This window comes from Sarcophilus harrisii, chromosome 3, assembly GCF_902635505.1.
Source record: "Sarcophilus harrisii chromosome 3, mSarHar1.11, whole genome shotgun sequence".
Classification (NCBI taxonomy): domain Eukaryota; kingdom Metazoa; phylum Chordata; class Mammalia; order Dasyuromorphia; family Dasyuridae; genus Sarcophilus; species Sarcophilus harrisii.
Window position 1 is genome coordinate 117637996 of NC_045428.1, and position 20345 is coordinate 117658340.

The following is a 20345-nucleotide window of genomic DNA, read 5'->3' on the forward strand; positions in this document are numbered from 1 at the left end:
ATTGCAGATAGAATATTTTCTTGAGTTCCTATCTTGCCTCAGATATTTACTAGCTGTGTGGCTTTACTTAAGTCTCCTAACTCAGCATCAATGTTCTCATTTGTAAAGTGGAAATAATAATAGTATCTGCTTTCCAGGGTAGTTTTGGACAACAAATGACATAACGCATATAAAGTCAATCAGAACAGTCAATTAGCGTTTATTAAGTGCCTGATGTCTATTGGGCATTGTTTTAGGGAATGTAAAGGCATTAAAAAAACCCCAAATAAATACACAAATAAGCAAACACATACAGACATGATATGAAAACAAAAATAACTCTTCCCCATAGTCTCTGTTATCTAGAAGCTCATATGCCAATGGGGGAGATAACATGCAAACAACTATATACAAACAAGGCAGTCTCAGAGGAAAGGCACAAAAGTTTGTTTCAAAAATGTGAAAGTGCCATATAAATGCTAGCTACTATTACTGAGAGGTGTATTATATACTACTAACCTTGGAACTATATTGGTATTAGTCTGCCTTAATACATTCTTAGGTTTGGCACCTTTGAACATGAAACGCTCAGGTATGGAAATTTGGTATGGATTCACAAATTAACCACATCTCTCCCTTCTCTCTTACATAGCCTTTTTAAAAAAAATATGCTTTGAATAGATGTTAATTTTTTGGATTTGATATTTTCTAGGATACATTTCATATTAAGGAGCTTTTTATAAAAATCGCTTTCCTTGTGTTGATGATTCTGTTGGGTTTAGGTCTGATACTGCTGGATTTTACTTCAAGATTCATATATAAAAACAAAGGAGCAGAGCTTTTGACTAGTAAATTAGTAGCAATTGACAATATTCATTACCTTTTTTTTCTGATTGATCCAGGTGGAATAATTTTTAGGTAAAGACCATGTGAAAAATGGATGGGAGATACTAGAATAAAAGTTATTCTCCTTGTTCTGTCATCTGATTAGTCTTTTTCATCTTATCTCTAAGATCTTGAAACTGTATCTAGGTTTCCTAGAAACACTGATATGTTTTTGAAAGAATTAAAATTTTTTTTACCTATTTTCATATTCTAAACTTCCCTCCCCTACAATTTAGAGGTCATTTCTTATATTTCTATGTGGTGGCTTTCCTCTCCCTTCTTAGTAGTTTGCTATTGTAGATAAAGTAGGATAAAACAGTTCTATTATTAACAGTGGTTCTTGTAAATAGAGAGGAGTTTACAATCAATTCATAGTGGTTTCTAAAAAAGAAACGTCCCTACAGAATACATTCAATCTGAATGGGAAATGAGAGCCTTTTAAGTTGGGTATTGTACACTTTGATTGCCATAGTGTTATATCCCTCTGCTAAAATGTATTATTGAATAGTTTACTACTTTTACTAATTTGAATGCTAAGTAACCTACTAAAAAGATCTGTGTATGTGCATTAAAGTATTCCATATCCTCCATTGCCTTCAGTTTTTTTTTTTTTTTTTTTTAAGTTAAGCTTCATGACTACCTCATGAAGCAAGAAGCTCCTCATCACTGAAGGCAGAGGATACTTGTCTGTGATGTGTTAGGGACAATTCATGTTCCCTAAGGAACTGGGCAAATTTAGCCATTCAACAAGCATTTCTTAAGTGCTTATTGTGTGCAAGGTGATGTCAGTGGTCACTTCCAGATGTCAAATTTTATGAAATGTCATTTGTTTTCCTTGGGTTATAGATGAAAATGAGTAAGATATGATATTGATTTATTTTTTTTTTCATTTTTCAACTAGCATCTGAACCTATTTCTTTGAAAAACTTAAAAAGGCGATCACAATTTTTTGAACAAGGTAAACTGCACAGCTAACAATTCATGTACTTTCATGAAATTGTTCCCACTATATTTTCTTCTTAACTGGTCTGTGGTGCTGGGTACTAAGCCTCTTCAACATCATTTATTGTTGTTATGACCAAGCAACATAATCCATTTCCATTCTTTCCCCAGGGTCATCAGGTTTTTCTTACAGTTCATGGGTCTACCTTTGTGGTAATGGGTCTTTGTGTGTCCTTTTTATACCTGTAAAACTTTTTTTCCCTTCCTAAACTGAAATGCTGTTGAAATAAAAAACAAAAACACAACACTTCTTTTCACTGAGTAACAGTAAGAAATGAGGAACTTTGTTCAAGCCTGACTGCTTCCTATATAATGGATACTACTAGATTACACCAACATATACTTAATGCTAAATTTTAAAGTGTTTTTGAAACAGTTGTATTTTTGCTTTGGAGCTAGATTTTTTAACAGTAAAGATCAGGTTTTGTTTAGAGGGGATTTCCCCCCCCCCATCCCAAAAGAGAGTCCTGGAAAAAATTGGTGCTTGTGTGCTGCCAAGTTAATTTGGAAGTGACTTAAAATAGCTCAATTATGGAAGCAGGAAGCATTGGAGTCTAAATTTCTGAAAGATACTCTATGTTGGTATAATCCTATGGAGCCGATGCCTTTTGTGGTGCTCTTTGCATGCTATATTTTTTTCACATTTTCATATTTGTCTAATACTTTACCTTGATAACTGTCATGTCTCATCTTTGTGTTGTCAATGAGAACTTAAAAATAAGAGCCAACATCTAGAATGTGGTAGCACATTCAAACTAGGATGTGTTGCTGATTTCTAATGTTATTGCTTCTTACTTTTAAGATTAATGAAATATTTACAAACTAGCTTGATGACAACTCGTATTTTTTTTTTTTTTTGGTTTGAACATATTAAGTATGGAATTGATCACCCATCTCTTCTCTAGTGCATTTTAAGCTCCTTATTGATTTGTAAATAAGATAATCCAATCAAATTTTATCATTGAGTATGGGTAAATTGTATTTGTGCTCTCATCTTAGTGTTTGATTCTTTTGCTAAAATACAATGTTCTAAAGCCAAATAACTTGGAATATTGCATTCTTTACCCCAACTTGCTAGAATAAAGCAACTAACTCTTCCCCCATTCTAGTTTTAGCAGACTTTTCTCTAATGGACATTTTTCAGAGGAGATGATTTAAAAAAAGATTTTGTTTTAATGTGAAAAGTTATAAATATCCATTAAATCATTTAATAATTCCTTATGTTTTAGAAAAAAAATACAACATGGTATGCTTTTTAAAAAAATTTTTTATCAGCACATATATATATATAAACAGGATGGTTCAAAGAACAAAATAAAAATAAAAATTTTAACTTTGCATTTTACTGTAAGGGCAATGGCAAACAAAACATTTACTCTATAGTGAGTATATTTATAGTGGTTATGTTTTGATTATAAAATGAAATTTAAATCAATACAAACACCTAAGACACTACTTTAATTGCAGTATACTATATATCAGAGAACTTTATGTTGGTTGGTTCTAGCTGAACCTCAAACTCTTTAGGTGCTATAAAAACATCTTCCAGTATTATGGCAGTCCCTGTCTATGAAAGGGAGAACATTAGAAAGTTTCCTTCTAAGTTTAGGGATATACCAACAAGTTCAACTAAACCATTGTTCCTAGGGATTAGGACCACTTTTACCTTTTTTTTCCACTAATATTTTGAAACACGGCTAGTTCTTGAAAGAAGTCAGGAGTGAATAGGTTTAAAAAAAATCCATTTCACTTAAAAGACAGAATATTGATGCGAAAGGCACACAGCAGTATCATTTTTAGGGAAGGGAGAATATCCAAGTAGTAAATTTCTAATGTTTTTTTTTTTCCCATTATAATACAGGAAGTTCTGATTCTATGGTACCTGATGTAAGTAGCATTTATTTGTTGAACTGGAGTAGATAAAATGAGCCTGGTGGGTGGGATTGCTAATTTCTCTGCAAAAATACTTACTATGCTTTGGTATAAGTTGCATGAAGTATTAGCCAACTATTTTTTTGAATTGAAGACATTACTGGTTTTAAAAAAAAATCACAAATTAAAAACTTCACAAAACATTTAGTGTAGATTAAAGAAAAGTGAGATAAGCCTATAAATGACAATCTTGCATTTTCATTGCTCAATTTAGCATTTCACCTATCCACATTAATTTAATAAGTTATATATCTCCTTTCCTCCTTTTCCTACTGACTCTTTGTGAAATGTTAGCTTCCAGTTCCAACCATCAATGCTCCTAGTCGCTGGGCTTGGGATCAAGAAGAAGAGAGGAAACGACAGGAAAAATGGCAAAAAGAACAGGATCGTTTGTTGCAGGTAAAGATGAATTATATAAATGATCAGAGCCTAAATTTTGTTTATTGTCTTTGCTCACTCAATCCTAGAATGTGTTCAAAAGCACTGCTAAAAAGGGATTATTTAAAAAGAAAAAAAGAGTGATAAAACTTAACTTTGGAGAAGAGATAATAAAATACACTCTCTTCATTGTAAAAGTGGGTTGCCATGGATGCAAAACATATACTGTATATCCTAGCAAACTTTGTGGATATATTAATTTTACACAACTATTCTCTTGTGTGCCTTCCTCCACTTTTCTTTCTTTTTCTTTGTTATAAGACATGCTTTCAGGTAGATGAGGGGAGGCAGTTATATCTCAAAAGTTATCAATGAAAATAAAAGAGAATGAAAGAAAATCTTATTAAATCCATAATAACATCATGATATAATTGAAAAATTGTCTATTGTGTTTACTTTTGAATCAAGGAATGAATCTATTAGTTATTAATCATTCACTAAGTGTTTACTCAATGCTAAGTTCCAGGGATACAAAAAAAAAGGAAAAATGGTCCCTTTTCTTAAGTTTTCATTCTAATGGAGGAGACAAAATATGAATAAACATCTCTCTTAAGAACTTTAGAATTGATTGTATAACAAAAGAAATACTGATACAGCACTGCCCAGCATGTTGTGCCCTTTTCAGAGAAGGTGCTGTGCTTTATCAGAAAAGCAGAATTGAATTAATTCAAAAGAAACTCTAGATGCCCAAAGTTAGAGAATCCACCCCACATGTTCATAGGGACTATTTGTGTCCAATCTGTGGCAGATCAATTTGGGCTCATATTGGTCTGATCAAGCCACAGTTGGACACACTAACTTGACTCTAATACAGTGATGTCATTTTGATCCTCTTTGAGAACAAAGGACAAACAACCATCCAGCATTTAAAATAAATAAAATAAATTGAATGAAATGTTAAAGGGGATGGCTATAACAGCTGAAGGATTGGCAAGATATCAGGAAAGTGTCATGGGTGCTGAGTCTTGAAAGAAGCCATAGATAGCATCATGGCACCAGTCAGTATAAATATATAAAAGATCACTAATGAAGTGTGATGTTTGAGAAATAGCTAGTTTGAGAATACAATATGATATTGTATCATATGTAGATGAGAGTATAGTAGAATAGAGAAGAATATATTGTGCAATAATATAGTTCAGCATAGTATAGTACTATGTAGTTTAATGTAGTATAGAATAGGAAAATCATATCATTCCTTCCTCTAAAAAGAAGAATGAACAAGTAGGAATAGGCCAGATTATGAAGAATTTCAAATGTAAAATAAAAGCATTTATAGTTGATTCTATGAATGGCAAGGAATAACTGGAATTTATTGAGTAGGAGAGATGATAGAGGTCACTCTAGGAAAATCACTGGCAATCATGTTGAAAATGGAATGGAATGGAGATAAACTAGAGGCAGGAAAACCAATGAAGAAGCTATTCTGTAGTTCAGGAAAAAAAGGTGATAAAAGCCTGAATTATGGTGGTAACTGTGAATGGAGAGAAAGGGTTACATACATATATACATATATGAAAGATGCTATGGAGGTAGAAATGACAAGATTTGGCAATTGATTGGTTTTATGAGATGAGTGAGATTGAGGATGCAAAGATGACAGTAAAGTTGTGAATGCAGGTAACTGGAAGAATATTAGTGCTCCCAAAAATGATATTGAAATTCAGAAAAAGACAGTTTTGTGAAAAAGAAGATGAGTTCTATTTTAGTAATATTGAGTTTAAAATACCTTTGGATCATCCCATACAAGATGTTTAGAAGGCAGTTGGTGATATGAAGATGAAACTCAGGAGAAATACTAAGACTAAATAGAGAGATTTGGAAATATATCTGCATAGATATAGTAATTGAATGTATATTGATTTCTATCTGAAAGAGACATACCTTTTCATTTAAATAATTTCAATAGATCTGGGATGGAAAATGCTATGTGCATCCAGAGAGAGAACTATAGAGAATGAATGTGAATTAAAGCATATTATTTTCACCTTTTTGTTTGCTTTTTCTTTCTTGTGTTTTTTTCCCTTTGGGTCTTATTTTTCTTGTACAACATGACAATGATGGAACTTTTTTTTTTTTTTTTTTTAAAGAGAGATACCTTTGTTATGTTGAGAAGGTTTTAGATATTCCAGATTTTTTGATTATAGTATGTGATGTTCTCGATAAATATTTGAAAAAGATCAGGTCACATATTTTCTTTTCTTTCTTTCTTTCTTTTGGTGAGGCAATTGAGATTAAGTGACTTGCCCAGGTTCACACAGCTATTATGTATTAAGTATCTGAGACAGGATTTGAACTCAGATTCTCCTGAGTCAAGGACCAGTATTCTTATTCTATCTACTGTACTGTCTAGCTGTCCCAGGTCATATACTTTCTTTTCTTTTTCTTTTTCTTTCTTTCCTTGTTTTCCCCTGAGGCAATTGGGGTTAAATGACTTGCCCAGGGTCACACATCCAGGAAGTGTTAAGTGTCTGCTCAAATTTGAACTCAGGTCCACCTGACTTCAGGGCTGGTGTTTTCTCCATTGTGCCACTTCCCTGCCTCATAATACTTTCAAAAAACAAAACAAAACAAAACAATACCATACTTAATTTTTTCTTGATCTTCTAATGTCCATGACATGCTAATTTTCTTTACTGAATTTCCTGTCTGACAAAGTTCTCCTGTAATTTTTAATTATATAATTTTTAATGAACGGTAAAAAAAAAAAAAGATCTTTATAGCATCTCATTGTCTATTTTAATAGAACTCAGGAAATTTGATACCTTTGGATTTGTGTGTGATAGGTTAAATTTAAAAAGGAAGAATTCTTTATCAAATGAAATATTATTGATAAAAGTTTAGAGTTGTTAGTAACCACTGCTGACTTGAAAAGCCACTAATTTAGAAATAAAAGCATCTTCCTTTAATGATTAACATTTTGCTTTTCTTAATAGGAAAAGTATCAACGTGAACAGGAAAAACTGAGGGAGGAATGGCAGAGGGCTCAACAAGAGGCTGAGAAGGAGAACTCAAAATACTTAGATGAGGTAGTATTGGCACACACTTTCCCCTATTCTGTCCCTTCATTTCACTGATGAAATTGAATTTAGGAAGAAAAATACTGTGTTTAACCAGTATATCAAAAATGTTTGCTTATTTAGTTCCTTTCAAACAGACTTTGATATGCAACCAATAGTCGTAGGAGAAAGATTTATATTTTTTTAAAAAAAATTACTTTAAAAGAATCTGAAATTATCCATTTTCTTTCTTTATTAGAGCTGAAGAATCCATGTGTTGTTGTGTGTCAGTGTTTTTCTTTTGATATATATATTTTTTTAAATGTAGTTACCAGCTCAGGAATAGGATGAACACCATCTAAAATAAATGCCTACAAATGTGTATCTTCTGTGTATATTGACATACATGCACATACATGTCTCTCTTTGTGCTATTTTCCCCTCTTTTATTTAGGAACAGATGGTATTAAATTCAAATAGTGTTTCTCTCACCTCGCGTGAGCCTACTCTTGCCAACTGTGAAAGAAATTGGAGAGAAGAAATTTATCCTTCAGAAAGGGAAAAAAACAGAGCAGAGGAGGAAGAAAGACTCCATCATGAAGAACAAAAAAGGAAATTAGAAGAGCAACTTCTCCTTGAGAAAGAGAGGAAAATAAAGGAACTGGAAGAAGTGCAACAGAAACAACGGGCAGAGTTAGAGGAACAGAAGCGACAGGCAGAGATAGAGGAACAGAGGCGGCGGGCAGAGATAGAGGAACAGGGGCGGCGGGCAGAGATAGAAGAACAGAGGCGGCGGGCAGAGATAGAAGAACAGAGGCGGCGGGCAGAGATAGAAGAACAGAGGCGGCGGGCAGAGATAGAAGAACAGAGGCAGCGGGCTGAGAAAGAGAAAGAAACATCTGTGCAGATATATCAGTATAAAAGGTTGGTGCCATAGCCAAAGTGCACTTGTATTTTTTTTTAACTCTTCTGAAACAGACATATCTATTGTTAGCTTATGGTTGCAATTATAGGTCTGTTTATAGTCTGTAACACATAATTTGAAAATGACTTGTTTTGACTCAAGCACACAGCTGCCCCAGAATTCTATCAAAAAAGAGGATACCATCTCATTTATTTATGCTTTTGGACAAGGATTTGTCCTTATATCTCTTCTCTGTCTGCACTTTCTTCCATGCTGAACTCATCACAGCTTCAACCATCACCTCTGTAACCCAACCTTTTCACAAATAGGAATCTGTAGTCTGAACTTCTGAGCTCAAGATCTCTATTTTGTTATAGATATGAAAATTCAAATGTCCCATTTTTATCTTAAATGCAACATTTCCAAAGCCAAAGGCTTTGTATCAACTTTTTGTTTTTATATTATATATTTATATATATTGATACAGTATATATATAATATATATATTTAACAGTCATTAATAAAATTGAGCTCCAGTTCTTTCCCTCTCTCCAGATACTCTGCCACTCATCAGAAGACACACAATATGATATCAACTTAATTACCAAGTATTGAGCATCTACTTTGTATCAGACAAGTGTGCTACAAGGGATACAGGAATCATAAATGAAACAATATCTATTTCCAATGGTCTTGCATTGTAGTGAAGAAGAAAACAACTGACATATAAAAATATATGTTCAACAGAAATATAAATTGAAAAAATACACAATACATCTGTATTTGTTAAAAATAAGGTGATCTGGCAGTCATTAGCACTTAACTCAGAAGAAACATGAGATGTACAAAGTTACAGTCCATCCCAAATAAATGTTCATAGAGACTATTTGTGCCAACTTACAGCAGAGCATTCTAAGCTCATGTTGCTCTGATCAGCCACAGTCGGACATGCTGTAACTCTACTCTAACATAGTGATGTCATTTTAGTCCTCTTTGAGAATGGAGGATAACAACCAACCATCCAACTAACCAACCAGTAGTTAGGGGGATCAGGAAGAGCTTGATGCAGAAGATGGCACTTTAGCTTTGTCTTAAAAGAAAAGAGAGACTCTCTGAGATTGAAGTAATGAGGGAGTGCATTGTAGGCATGTGGGACAGTCATTGCTAACACATCAGACAGGAAAGGGAATGTCATGTATGAGGAACAAAGGATCTCAGAGTGTGATTTGGGTCAGTTAATGTCTAATGAGGCTGGTAAGATAATTTGGAGCTAAGTTTAAGAGGACCTCTAAAGAACAGAGAGATTTATATTTTATTGGAGAGACAATAGGAAACCATCATTATCTTCTTCACTCATCCCCTAATCAAATATTTTCTAGTTTCTAATTTCCCTATTTTTGTTAAAACCTTCCCTTCCTAACTTTGATTGTCTTTTCTCTTTTTTAAATAGTAAATTTGAGCAGTCTTCAATTTTTACTGCTTCTGTCCCCCAAATCTGTTATCCTATCTCCTCCTCATTCCCACTGCCACCATGATATGTTCTGTACCTTTTATCTGTACTCATTCTAGTGATCATGCTCATTTGTTGAAATTAAAGGAAGGATTTATTTTGGAGCATAAATATTTGTGTTTTTGACTCATGTTATTTAAATATTTTGAATTGATGTAATTAAGTGACTAAGTGGCTTGAGTGTTGGATCTTGAGTAAGAAAGTCCTGATTTCAAATCCTATTCCAGACATTTACTGGCTATATAATTGTGGGCAAGTCATTTAACCTCTGCCTGCTTCAGTTTCTTAATTTGCAAAATTGTAATAATAACAACTCCCTCTTAAGTTTGTTATGAGAATCAAATGAGATAATGTTTGTAAAGTGCTTTGCAAGCCTTAAAATGCTATGTAAATGTTAGTTATTATCATTATAATATTTTATGTTAAGTTCTATTATAGCATTAATGGCTTAAATTTCCAGAATTTCTCCTTGATTAGCTCTAAGCCTTTTACAGGATTTGTCTCCCTTAGGGCTCCTTGCAAAAAAAAAAAAAAAATAATGAGAGAATACTTGAAATTTAGGTTCCTTGGAAATCATTCAAATCAACTGTAATATATTACTGGTGAGGAAATTGTGGTACAGAAAAGTGAAAAGACTTTTCTGTAGGTCATGGGGGTAGTGAGCAGGAAAACCAGGATTTTACTTCTGACTTGTGGGTAATGTTGGTTAAACTACAAAGTGGTGCATCACCATCTTAACTCTCTTATATGGGAAAGAATCCTGTTTGAATTGTTGCCTCCAGAATTTTGAAAAGGAAGTCTAAAAGACATAAAAGCTGCTTGGAAGTTCTTGCTAATATCTCAGTTTAGATCTTGTCTAACCTGAAAATATGTAGGTGCTCAGAATTTAGTTTTTAAAAATACCTTTGGTATCTTTATGATTAAAATATTTTATATTAAAAACAACTTTTCCCCCTCAATAGACATTGGGAATATTATACTTTTGTAGATTTAATTACCTTGCAAAAGTGGAAAAGAAATTTCTTAACCTTAATTTTCTAAATCTAAGAAAATGTTTTTTCCATTTTTTAGGCCTGTTGATCCTTTTGAAGTATCAAAGCGAGAAGAGTCAACAAATCTACTTCCTAGTGACAGGTTTGTAAAACACTGCCAAGTGGGTAATAATTTGGTTTTAGTTGAGCTCTCAAGGACAAGGCCAGACTTTTTGGAATCACAGTTTTAGCTCTTTGCAGAATTAATTCAGCCTTTTTCTTTGTGTTTTGTGAGATAAATGGAATGTTTGGCAGTCTGATTTACTTTTTGAGTATCAAATGTGTTGTGAAGAATAAGTGGGGTGTACCTAAAAATAGAGGTCCTATGTGGACATCAGAAAAGGGAACAATAGCATCTTTTCAGGACATTTTGGCTTGAAAGCCTACATCAAATTTGGGAGGAAAAATTCTAAACTTGTAGGAAATGATTTCTTAAAAGTCTCTCTCTGAAACATTTAATTAACTTAAAATAATACTTATGAGATTTTATTTTTATTTTTTTCTAAATTAATTCAGTTAAACTATTATAGGCCAGATTGATATTTCAATGAACTCTTTGCAGTTGTTATCTTCAGTGGGTTTCAAATCTGCTTCCGCCTTAATAAGTTTTCTGGTAGGAAAAACTTCATTCATACTGAAAATTCATTGCATGATTGCGTATGACACAGAGCTGACCCTAAAGAAAAAAGAGAATTACGTAGGGGTACATTGATCTTAGACCTATAAAGAAAATATTGAAGGGTGGTCCTTTTTTTGGAATTTTCCTCTCCTGAACAACAAATATACTTATATATGTGTGCATACAAACATTAGCACACAATTCATTTATATACATATTTGTATATATAAATCTATGTTTATGTATGTATATAAATATATTTCTGTCTTTATTTGTGATATGGTATTATGTAAAGGTTGGTAAAAAGAACATTGCTTTTCTCAAGGAATTGATTTATTTATAGAAGTTTGTCTCATGTAGCATAGTATCTTGGGGAAAACCAATTAGTATGCCAAGATAGTAACTTTGGCAGCATTAGGAATCTTGACAAAATGTCTTATCTCCAGGTAGTAATAATACATCATGCTATGGAAATCTTAATAAGTTTTTGTCAGGTTTTTGGTAATGAAATTATTATTTTTAGGACAAATAAATAAAAAGAATTTTTTTTTTTTTTTTTTTTTTTTTGCTATTTAAGCCACAGATATTAAGTAAAGTAGCCATCTTCATTTTTTAGGTATAAGCCTACAGAGTGACATTCTCTCCAAGTTTTCATAAGAGTGCATATATTGAACTTTCATCCTTTAAAGATGATAAATAGCAGATTTTTTCCTTTGGTCTTAATAACTGAAGTTGCTTAATTTTGCCCCTTATAGTTGGAATGGAAGAATAAATCATGTCTGGCTTTAGATTCACAAGCTACATCCTTTAGGAAAGTTAACTTCTTTAAAAAATTACATTGATTCCTTGGGACTCTAGGATGCCATTTGCCATATTGGTGCACCAAAACATCAAATAGTATTTAATTTTCTAGCATGAAGGAGCTAATGTAGCTAATTTCAAAAATATTGATTAGATATTGTGATAATCTGTGATGACTGCATATTTTAAAATCAGCCAGAGTCAGGAATTCAGGTAAAAGGAAAATCTTCAATCTTTATTCTCAGTAGAGGTGAAGAAGGATCAGAGGTGAAGGGTGATCAGAGGTGAAGGGGGGATCGTGATAGCAATGTGTGCAGCTGAGTCAAGAAGCCAGCCAGACCAGAATGGCTTCTCTTTCCACTCCTCTCTCCGCCCCTCTCCCTCCACCCACCAAAATTGTCATTTCCTATACAACATAGGACTTGCACAAAGAGTGGGCAGGGGCCATTCTTTCTCCAAGCATATATATTAAGAGAGTATGGTCCAATTACTGTTTAGCATCACGTACTTGGGACCCCAGAGCATCAACTCGAGCTTCAGCCCATTACAATAATCCCTAATAATCCTAATTCTTAATGAAAGTTTCTTTATATCAACCTCATGTGTTTGAATAATAGAAACAGGCATTCCTATTTTAAGGAGAAAGTGCATATGCAAAAATAATCTAAAAATATTATGCTAACCATTGTAGAACTCTAGATGAAGTTCCTATATAAATTTGTTTTATTCATTATCATGTCGATGTTTTCTGTGTGAGAAATTTGTTGAGCTACTTTCTACTAGTTAAAGCCTCAAACATAGAAGATTCAGAAGATAACATAATAGCAACTGTCATTTGGAAAAAGATCAATGGTTAAAATGCTATCTCTTCTATTTATACTTAAGAAATACATAAAATTAATCTTTCTTTTTAATCCTAAAGGTGCATTTATATTCAATTAAACATGCATATTTATATTAAAACTGCTTTACAACTTCAATATATTGGGTTTTATATTTTAGGGATAAATCAAGGTCTACTACTGAATTAGATCAGCCCACAAGTAGAAATGGTAAGTTAAAAACATTTTTTTAAATAAAATTACTTTGTGGTATGTATATATATATAAAAGATTAATTTATAGCAACCCATGGAAGTAAGTATCACAAATATTATCCCCATTTTACAATGTTAACAGCTTCACTGAGAGAGGATTATTTGCGTAGGCATCTGATTTTGTCAACTTTTTTTCTTCTTTTACTTTTGCCACATTATTTCTGGGTTTTTTGATGGATTCAATTTCTGCTAGCAATAAGGTGATTTAGAAATAGAATTTTTTTCCATCTGATAAAATTTATATTATATGTATTGCTTTGCACAAACATAAAAATAGGATTCTGTGAGCAATTATTGGATATACTTCACATTGTTTGGAAGAAGATGAACTAAGAACTAAATTGGAGGAAAACTATAAAATCATAATTGAATCTGGAAAGGAGAAAAAGTCTTAATAAAATTTTATTGAGCCTGGTAAAAGTGAGAATATGACTTGAAATTGTTTACATCACACTTATTGCAAATATTAATAATTCAACCTAATGAATTCCAGCTTAAGAGAAATAGTGGTGATTGTATTTTGTAATTGTAACTAATTGTGACTAATTTAAATTAACATCTGATAACAAAACTGTATTCCGATGATTTCATCTCTGAAGTAAGGTAACTTATCATTGAATATTTGGATCCTTATATCACAATCTAAGCTCTTACCAGATGGAGAAACTATTGTGTCAGAAGTAATTTTAATTCCTATAGCTTGGTCAGGCTGTATCTAAGGAGATGAATCTCCTTAGAAGTGAGTGTAGGCTTTATTTGGAAATAATTAGTTTTTTCTTTGTCTCAGTCAGATTGAAAAATTCTTTTGAGGGCTGGGACTATAGATTAAGGCATAAGACAATGCACTGGGTGTCTTAGCTATTTGGTAATCTGTGTAAAAGCAGAATAGTATGATAGAGCCCATAATTCATTCCAAGCCCCCAACTTCATGTTCTGACTTACTAGCTTTGTGATTTCCGAAATCAGTCAACCTCCAAAGAATCTCAATTTCTTTATCTTTAAAGTCAGATACTAGTACTTTAATTACCAAGATCATGAAATTATTTTGAGGAATGCAGTTTTTAAACTGTTAAATGCCTATATTTGTGAATGATCTCTGGTCTTTTTGTTATTGTTGACTGACACAGAAACCTTATCCCTACAAAGACTATTTTGTACAATAGCACTTAAAGGTGGCCATGATCAAAATAGTGTGATTTATTAGGTCCCTTTGGCAATTGTTTTCATTTCCTTTCTTGCATGTCTTACATAGTACCACTTTTTGTTGAATTGGGCATTGCAGCAATAAAAGAATTTTAGTCCCTTTTCTCTAGCATCATATGCTGGAACTAATGTTAAAAACACAAATTGCCTCACGTTGGTATCTTGAATCTTAGAGCTTTTTATCTTTATCCTTGACTGCATTTTATTTATTTTTTTGTTTCTGAAGTTCTTGATGTCTTTCCAATCTAGGGAGTAATAAATATTTCGACCGGATTGGGAATGTGGGCTATTCACAGAAAAGTTCTCGAAAAGAGCAGACCACATCAGAAGCTGAGATGGAGAGACAACAAATCCTTCAGGAAATGAGGAAGAAAACCTCTCTCCATAATGACAACAGCTGGATTAGACAGCGGAGTTCTAGTGTCACCAAAGAGCCCATCTGCTTGCCCGGCATCATGAGAAGGTGAAAGCTGTGTTGATATTCATGTTTTAGCTTTACTTTTCAGCAAGGAAATATGGAGTTCCCAAGTTTCTGGGCTGTTAAGGAGCTGAGTCACTGACTTTTGTTTCTTGTTCTATCTTTACAATTCAATGATCAGCATTAGAATATGATAATGGATAGAGCACTGAACCTGAAGTCAGGAGGACAGGAGTTCATTCACTTAGTTATCTGTGACTTGCCTAAAGTCACTTAACCCTGTTTATGTTAGTTTTCTTATCTGTAAAATGAGCTGGAATGGCAAACCACTCTAGTGTCTTTGCCAAGAAAACCTCAAATGAGGTCATGAAGTCAGAGATGACTGAAAAATGATGAAAAGTGGGATTAATAATAATAATACCTACCACCAAGGGGTTGCCATGAGGAGAAAATGTGGTAATATTAATAGTTTGCCAAATTCAGAGCACTATAACAAATTTTTCTCTTCCTACTCCTCTTCTTTTTCTTTTCCTTTTTTTTTTTTCTCTCTTCCCCTTCACATGATAATCATGATGCCTGGGAACACTTGTAACATTCAGCTGCAGAATTCTTCTATTCTACAGGTCCTAAAATGACCTTTTGATTTATATTCTATTGCATTTGGTGCACCATTTGTTTGTTAGTAATATAGTTACTTTGTAAATTTCACTTTTAGATTCCCTAGTATGAATATGTATTTTGTATGTTAAAAAAAAAAAAAACCTTTAATGAAGGCAGGTATATCAGGATGTTAATCTACTTTTAGTTATTAATCATTTAACTTAATTGGATACATTTGAATCTGTTTGAATGTCCTAGCTATTTTATTTCAGGTTTCTGATAACTGTTTTAACAATCCAGGTTTAGAAATGATCTTTATAGAAGAATGTGAATAAAAACCAATCTCTTTACAGTTTAGAGGTAGGCATCAGAGTTATAGATGAGCCATACAGTTGTAAATTAAATTAGGATAATTATTATTAAATGAAGTCTGCAGCAGGTTATCCTGTTATATGAAGCTCTTCATTCTTTGATTTTCTAAGTTTGGTAGTTTTGTATGTTGAGTATTTTAGTGAAACATTTTGACAAAAATATTTAAAAATATCTATGATTTTTTATTGAAGAACTATAGGATGTTTTCTTCTATGTTCCCCAATATTAATTTTTTTTTTTTTTGGTTAGACAATTGGGGTTAAGTGACTTGCCCAGGGTCACACACCTAGGAAGTATTAAGTGTCTGAGACCAGATTTGAGCTCAGGTCCTTCTGACTTCAGGGCCGGTGCTTGATCCATTGTGCCATCTAAGCTGACTCCCCCCCCCCCCAAATATTAGGGCACTCTGGTACTTAAGTCTTAGGGAAAACAATTATGACTGAAATAAAGATTCCTTAAAAATAGTTGATTAAATATTTTTACATTTTTGATATGAAGGTCAAAGTAAATTTAGTTGTATTAGTGGACTAGGTGGGAAAGCTAGGTAGGGCAGTGGATAAAAGTACCAGACTTGAATAGAAAGACTCCTTCCTGAATTCAAATCCAGCCTCAGACACTTACTAACTGTGTGACCCTAGAAAAGTCATTTAAGTGTATTTATTTTAGTTTCCTCATCTGTAAAATGATCTGGAGAAGAAATGATTTAGTATTTCTGCTAAGAAAACCCCAAATTGGATCATGAAGAGTCAGACACTACTGAAAAAATGATTTAATTTAATTGTGGACTAAGTAATTAAATGTGTAGTACTCAGTAAAATTAGCAAAGTTGTGTTACTTATTATTACTTTATTATTATACTTATTATTTACTAATTATTATATAAGCTAAGATAAAAAAAAAGTTTTAATGGCTTATAATGACTTTTGAAATTATCACTTCATCTTAAACCTGAGAATATTGGGACATAATAGATTTCTCTTGTTTATGTTTCAGAGGTGAATCTCTAGATAATCTAGATTCCCCTAGATCAAATTCATGGAGACATGCCCCTTGGATGAATCAATCTACAGGGTTTCATACTTCTTCATCTGTGCAAGACTTCAGTCGTCCACCTCCACAAATTGTATCTACATCCAACCGTGCTTACATGCGAAATCCATCTTCCAGTTTAGTACCTTCTTCTGTTGGGTCTATACGAACTGGATCTTTATCATCAGCACCTTCCCCAGCACCTCGAACACAATCCCCTTCTACTACTCAGTCAGGGATGCAGCAACGAAATAGGTATGTCACACAGATGTTTCTATTAGCTATTATTTTCCTTCTGTTGCAATAAAGGAAAACTTTTTAAACAATTTTTTTTATGGAAACACATTCTTACCTACAATTTCTATTAGGAAAAGGGAAAAAGTTAACTTCTCTTCAAATATTTTAATTTTGATTTTTTGCTGGTATCCAAACTGTCAAGGATGGTTTTCTTAATTCTTTCCAGACTTCACTTATGACATTTATAGGTTTCTTATGAAACCACTCTAGAAATTTTAAACCTCTATCTTATTGCCCATGTCTCTCTCACTGATGTTTCTGGCTAGTTACATTATCACTAATAGTTTGGAAATGATGAATCATAAAAATCTGTAGAAGCTTATGAATGTTTCCACTTTATGGGCAAAATCTGTTTTAAAATTGCATTTTTTTGGAAGAAGACAAATTATTCAAGATCATTTTTAGAGGAAGATTATGAGAACAACAATGAATTATAACTATGTGCTGCAGATAGTCTATTTAACATGAAAAGTTAGATTTTAATAAGTAATAATATGCCATATGGATAGAGTTCTAGAATTTTTCTTTTGCTCTTAAAGAATGATTAACTTTCCAAGTTTGCTGACATCTTATTCCTTCTAAAATTAAGATCTGTATACTATATGTTTCTGGAATTGAAAATTAATCGTACTATTATAAATTTAGAACTTGACTTATGAGATCTAATGAGATAGATGTTAAGAAAGACTATGGCTTATAGAGAAGTAAAGATGTAGGAGATTAAAAGCTGCTTTTACAATTATAACTTGAATCATGAGAAGGGTGCATTCTAGTGTCTGTCTTTGGCTGAAATTTAAGTAAGTAGAACTTGAAATTCTATCTCAGGCACAGTATTGCCTTCTAGGATGTCAGATAAGAGTAGTTAGAATAAGGTAAATCATTAAACACCAACTAAAAACAATAGTACATATATACAAACCCTTCCTCCCCCATAATATGTATTCTGAGATTCTGGGTTAGAGGGAAGGAATAAATGGAATTAGATGGATATATCAGGACTTATTTGTAGGGAAAGAAGGTAGTTAATGGATCTGCCTATATACATGGCATCATGATGGTTGGTATGTGCTCTAGATTTTGAAAAATATCGGTCATAAAAAAGTCTATCTACTCTCTAAGTTTTTATGGGCATTACTGCATAATGGTTATAGATTAGAAGCTATGGGTCATAATCTTTAGAGAGCTGACCTTGGAACCAGGAAAGACTACATTCAAGTCTTTCTCTGACATATATGAGTTATATAAGTCTTGATAAGTCACCTATCTTCTTAGTGTGTTGGTAATTCTTTAAAGATGAAAAATTGCCAGGCATAGTGGTGAAGTCTCTGCTGCTTGGGGAGGCTGAGGATGGTTGATGACTTTAATTCTGAGCTGAAATAGGGATAAAGTCCATGTTATGTCCATGCTATATGGCACCAATATGGAGAATCTCCGGGAGCAAAGGGTCACTAATTTGCTGAGGAAAGGGTAAAACATCTCAGATTAGAAAAATGGGACAGATTAAGTTATCTGCTTATAATTTACTATTTACATTGATCACTATTGAAATCAGGCCTGTGAATGCCCATTGCTCTTGGAGCTTAGATGAAGTAGAGATAGCCAGTCTCTAGCACAAGAACAAAAGAATACTCTACATTGCAAATAGATGACATCTTTCACTTGAGGAAAGTTCTTTACCAGGAGTTCCTTGTATCAGTGAAATCACTGGTTCAGTTTCTGTTATCTTAGTGTCTAACCCCCAAATAGTGTAGCAAGGAGAGCAAAGAATTACAAAAAATAACATGGTCTATGTCCCAGTTTCTTAAACTATGGTTCATAACCCCATATGGGATCTCATAACTGAATATGGGGCTTGTAAAATTGTGATTTATTATCAATAAATATTTGATTTGTGAATCTATTTTGTATGTATGTGTATATATATATATATATATATATATATATACACATACATACAAAATAGATTCACAAATCAAATATTTATTGATAATAAATCACAATTTTACAAGCCCCATATTCAGTTATGAGATCCCATATGGGGTTATGAACCATAGTTTAAGAAACTGGGGGTTCTTATGCAGATTTCATATTTTATTCATAGTTCTAAAAAGATTTCCTCATTTTCCTCATCTGTAAAAATGAGCTGGAGAAGTATATGGCAAAACTGCTCTTTGCTAGACATGACTGAAAAGAACTGAACAACAAAAGCACCTTTCCTCATACACAATAGCCCTCCCTATCTTTGCTTTTTTTTTTTTTTTCTCTTCTATACCCAAAGTAGATTAGAAGAAGCAAATGGATTAGAAACTCCATTGCCAATGGAAGTGATAGAAGCACAAGCAAAAAATATTTTTAAAAAGCATGGCAACTTAAGGCCGGATAATATAGCAACACACAACTCTAAGAGTGGCCCTGGGGTTATCTGTGTGCACTAGCACACTATGATAATTGATATGCATGATGATGATATAGAGTTGCCAAGGAATGGATGTTAATGCTAATTATACTCTCACTAAATCCTAATAATACCTTCTACTGATTTTTACTACCTCATTTTACTGATGAAACAAGCAAGGTTCAGTAAGGTGAAGGATCTTGACTACAGTCACACAAGTATATGTCCAAGATCAGATTTGAATACTATTGTCTTGAAATTCCAAGTGTGTTGGACTCTCTGCCTAAGCTCAAAGGAGCAATATGTTGCTGTAGATAGAATGCTGAACTTGTCAGAAAGAACAATAAAATCCTAGGTCCTTGATGTATCAATGTTTAAAAAGAGGAAATAAAAGAAAGATAGAAAGAAATACATTAAAACTTTTTTTTTCCCACTCAAAATGGTCAAATAAAATGTGTTGGGGTTTTGGAATGTTAGCCTTTAATTCTCCAAAAACTTTGACCATTCAAACTAATTCACTCTTCAAGTATTCCACATAGTAAAGACTTTCTTGTATAATACTAGCATTGTTAAAAGTGAATCCCATATGTAATGCATAGATCTAAATAGGAGTTTAAAAGAATAGTAATTTTTGGCTTAGTAGGAATGGGTTACACTACTGACTTGAGAACTAGGTAGCTTATGCATATAAAGAATCTGTTATAGTAAATAAATTTTACAAGTGATTACAATAAAAAGTAGAATGTAGTTAATCATTGTAACTGATAATCCTTCTGATGCAGATGTGATTACTCCAAGTTGGAGTGATCTAAGGAAGCCTTCAATCAATCAGTCA

At 32.9% G+C, this 20345-nt stretch overlaps 1 protein-coding gene across 16 annotated transcripts in view; it reads left to right on the forward strand.

Moving 5' to 3' along the window:
- Positions 1-20345, forward strand: part of LMO7 (LIM domain 7) — a 229116-nt gene that overhangs the window by 200949 nt on the left and 7822 nt on the right. For 14 of the 16 annotated variants that reach the window (XM_031958503.1, XM_031958506.1, XM_031958501.1 and 11 more), the window contains 9 exons: positions 1766-1822; positions 3728-3753; positions 4093-4197; positions 7173-7265; positions 7690-8159; positions 10721-10783; positions 13103-13152; positions 14649-14862; positions 16783-17073. In XM_031958503.1, coding sequence (XP_031814363.1) covers positions 1766-1822; positions 3728-3753; positions 4093-4197; positions 7173-7265; positions 7690-8159; positions 10721-10783; positions 13103-13152; positions 14649-14862; positions 16783-17073 — 1369 coding nt within the window. Of the gene's footprint in view, positions 1-1765; positions 1823-1977; positions 2020-3727; positions 3754-4092; positions 4198-7172; positions 7266-7689; positions 8160-10720; positions 10784-13102; positions 13153-14648; positions 14863-16782; positions 17074-20345 lie in introns of all 16 variants that reach the window. The other 2 variants (XM_031958502.1, XM_031958504.1) reach the window with 2 other exon arrangements.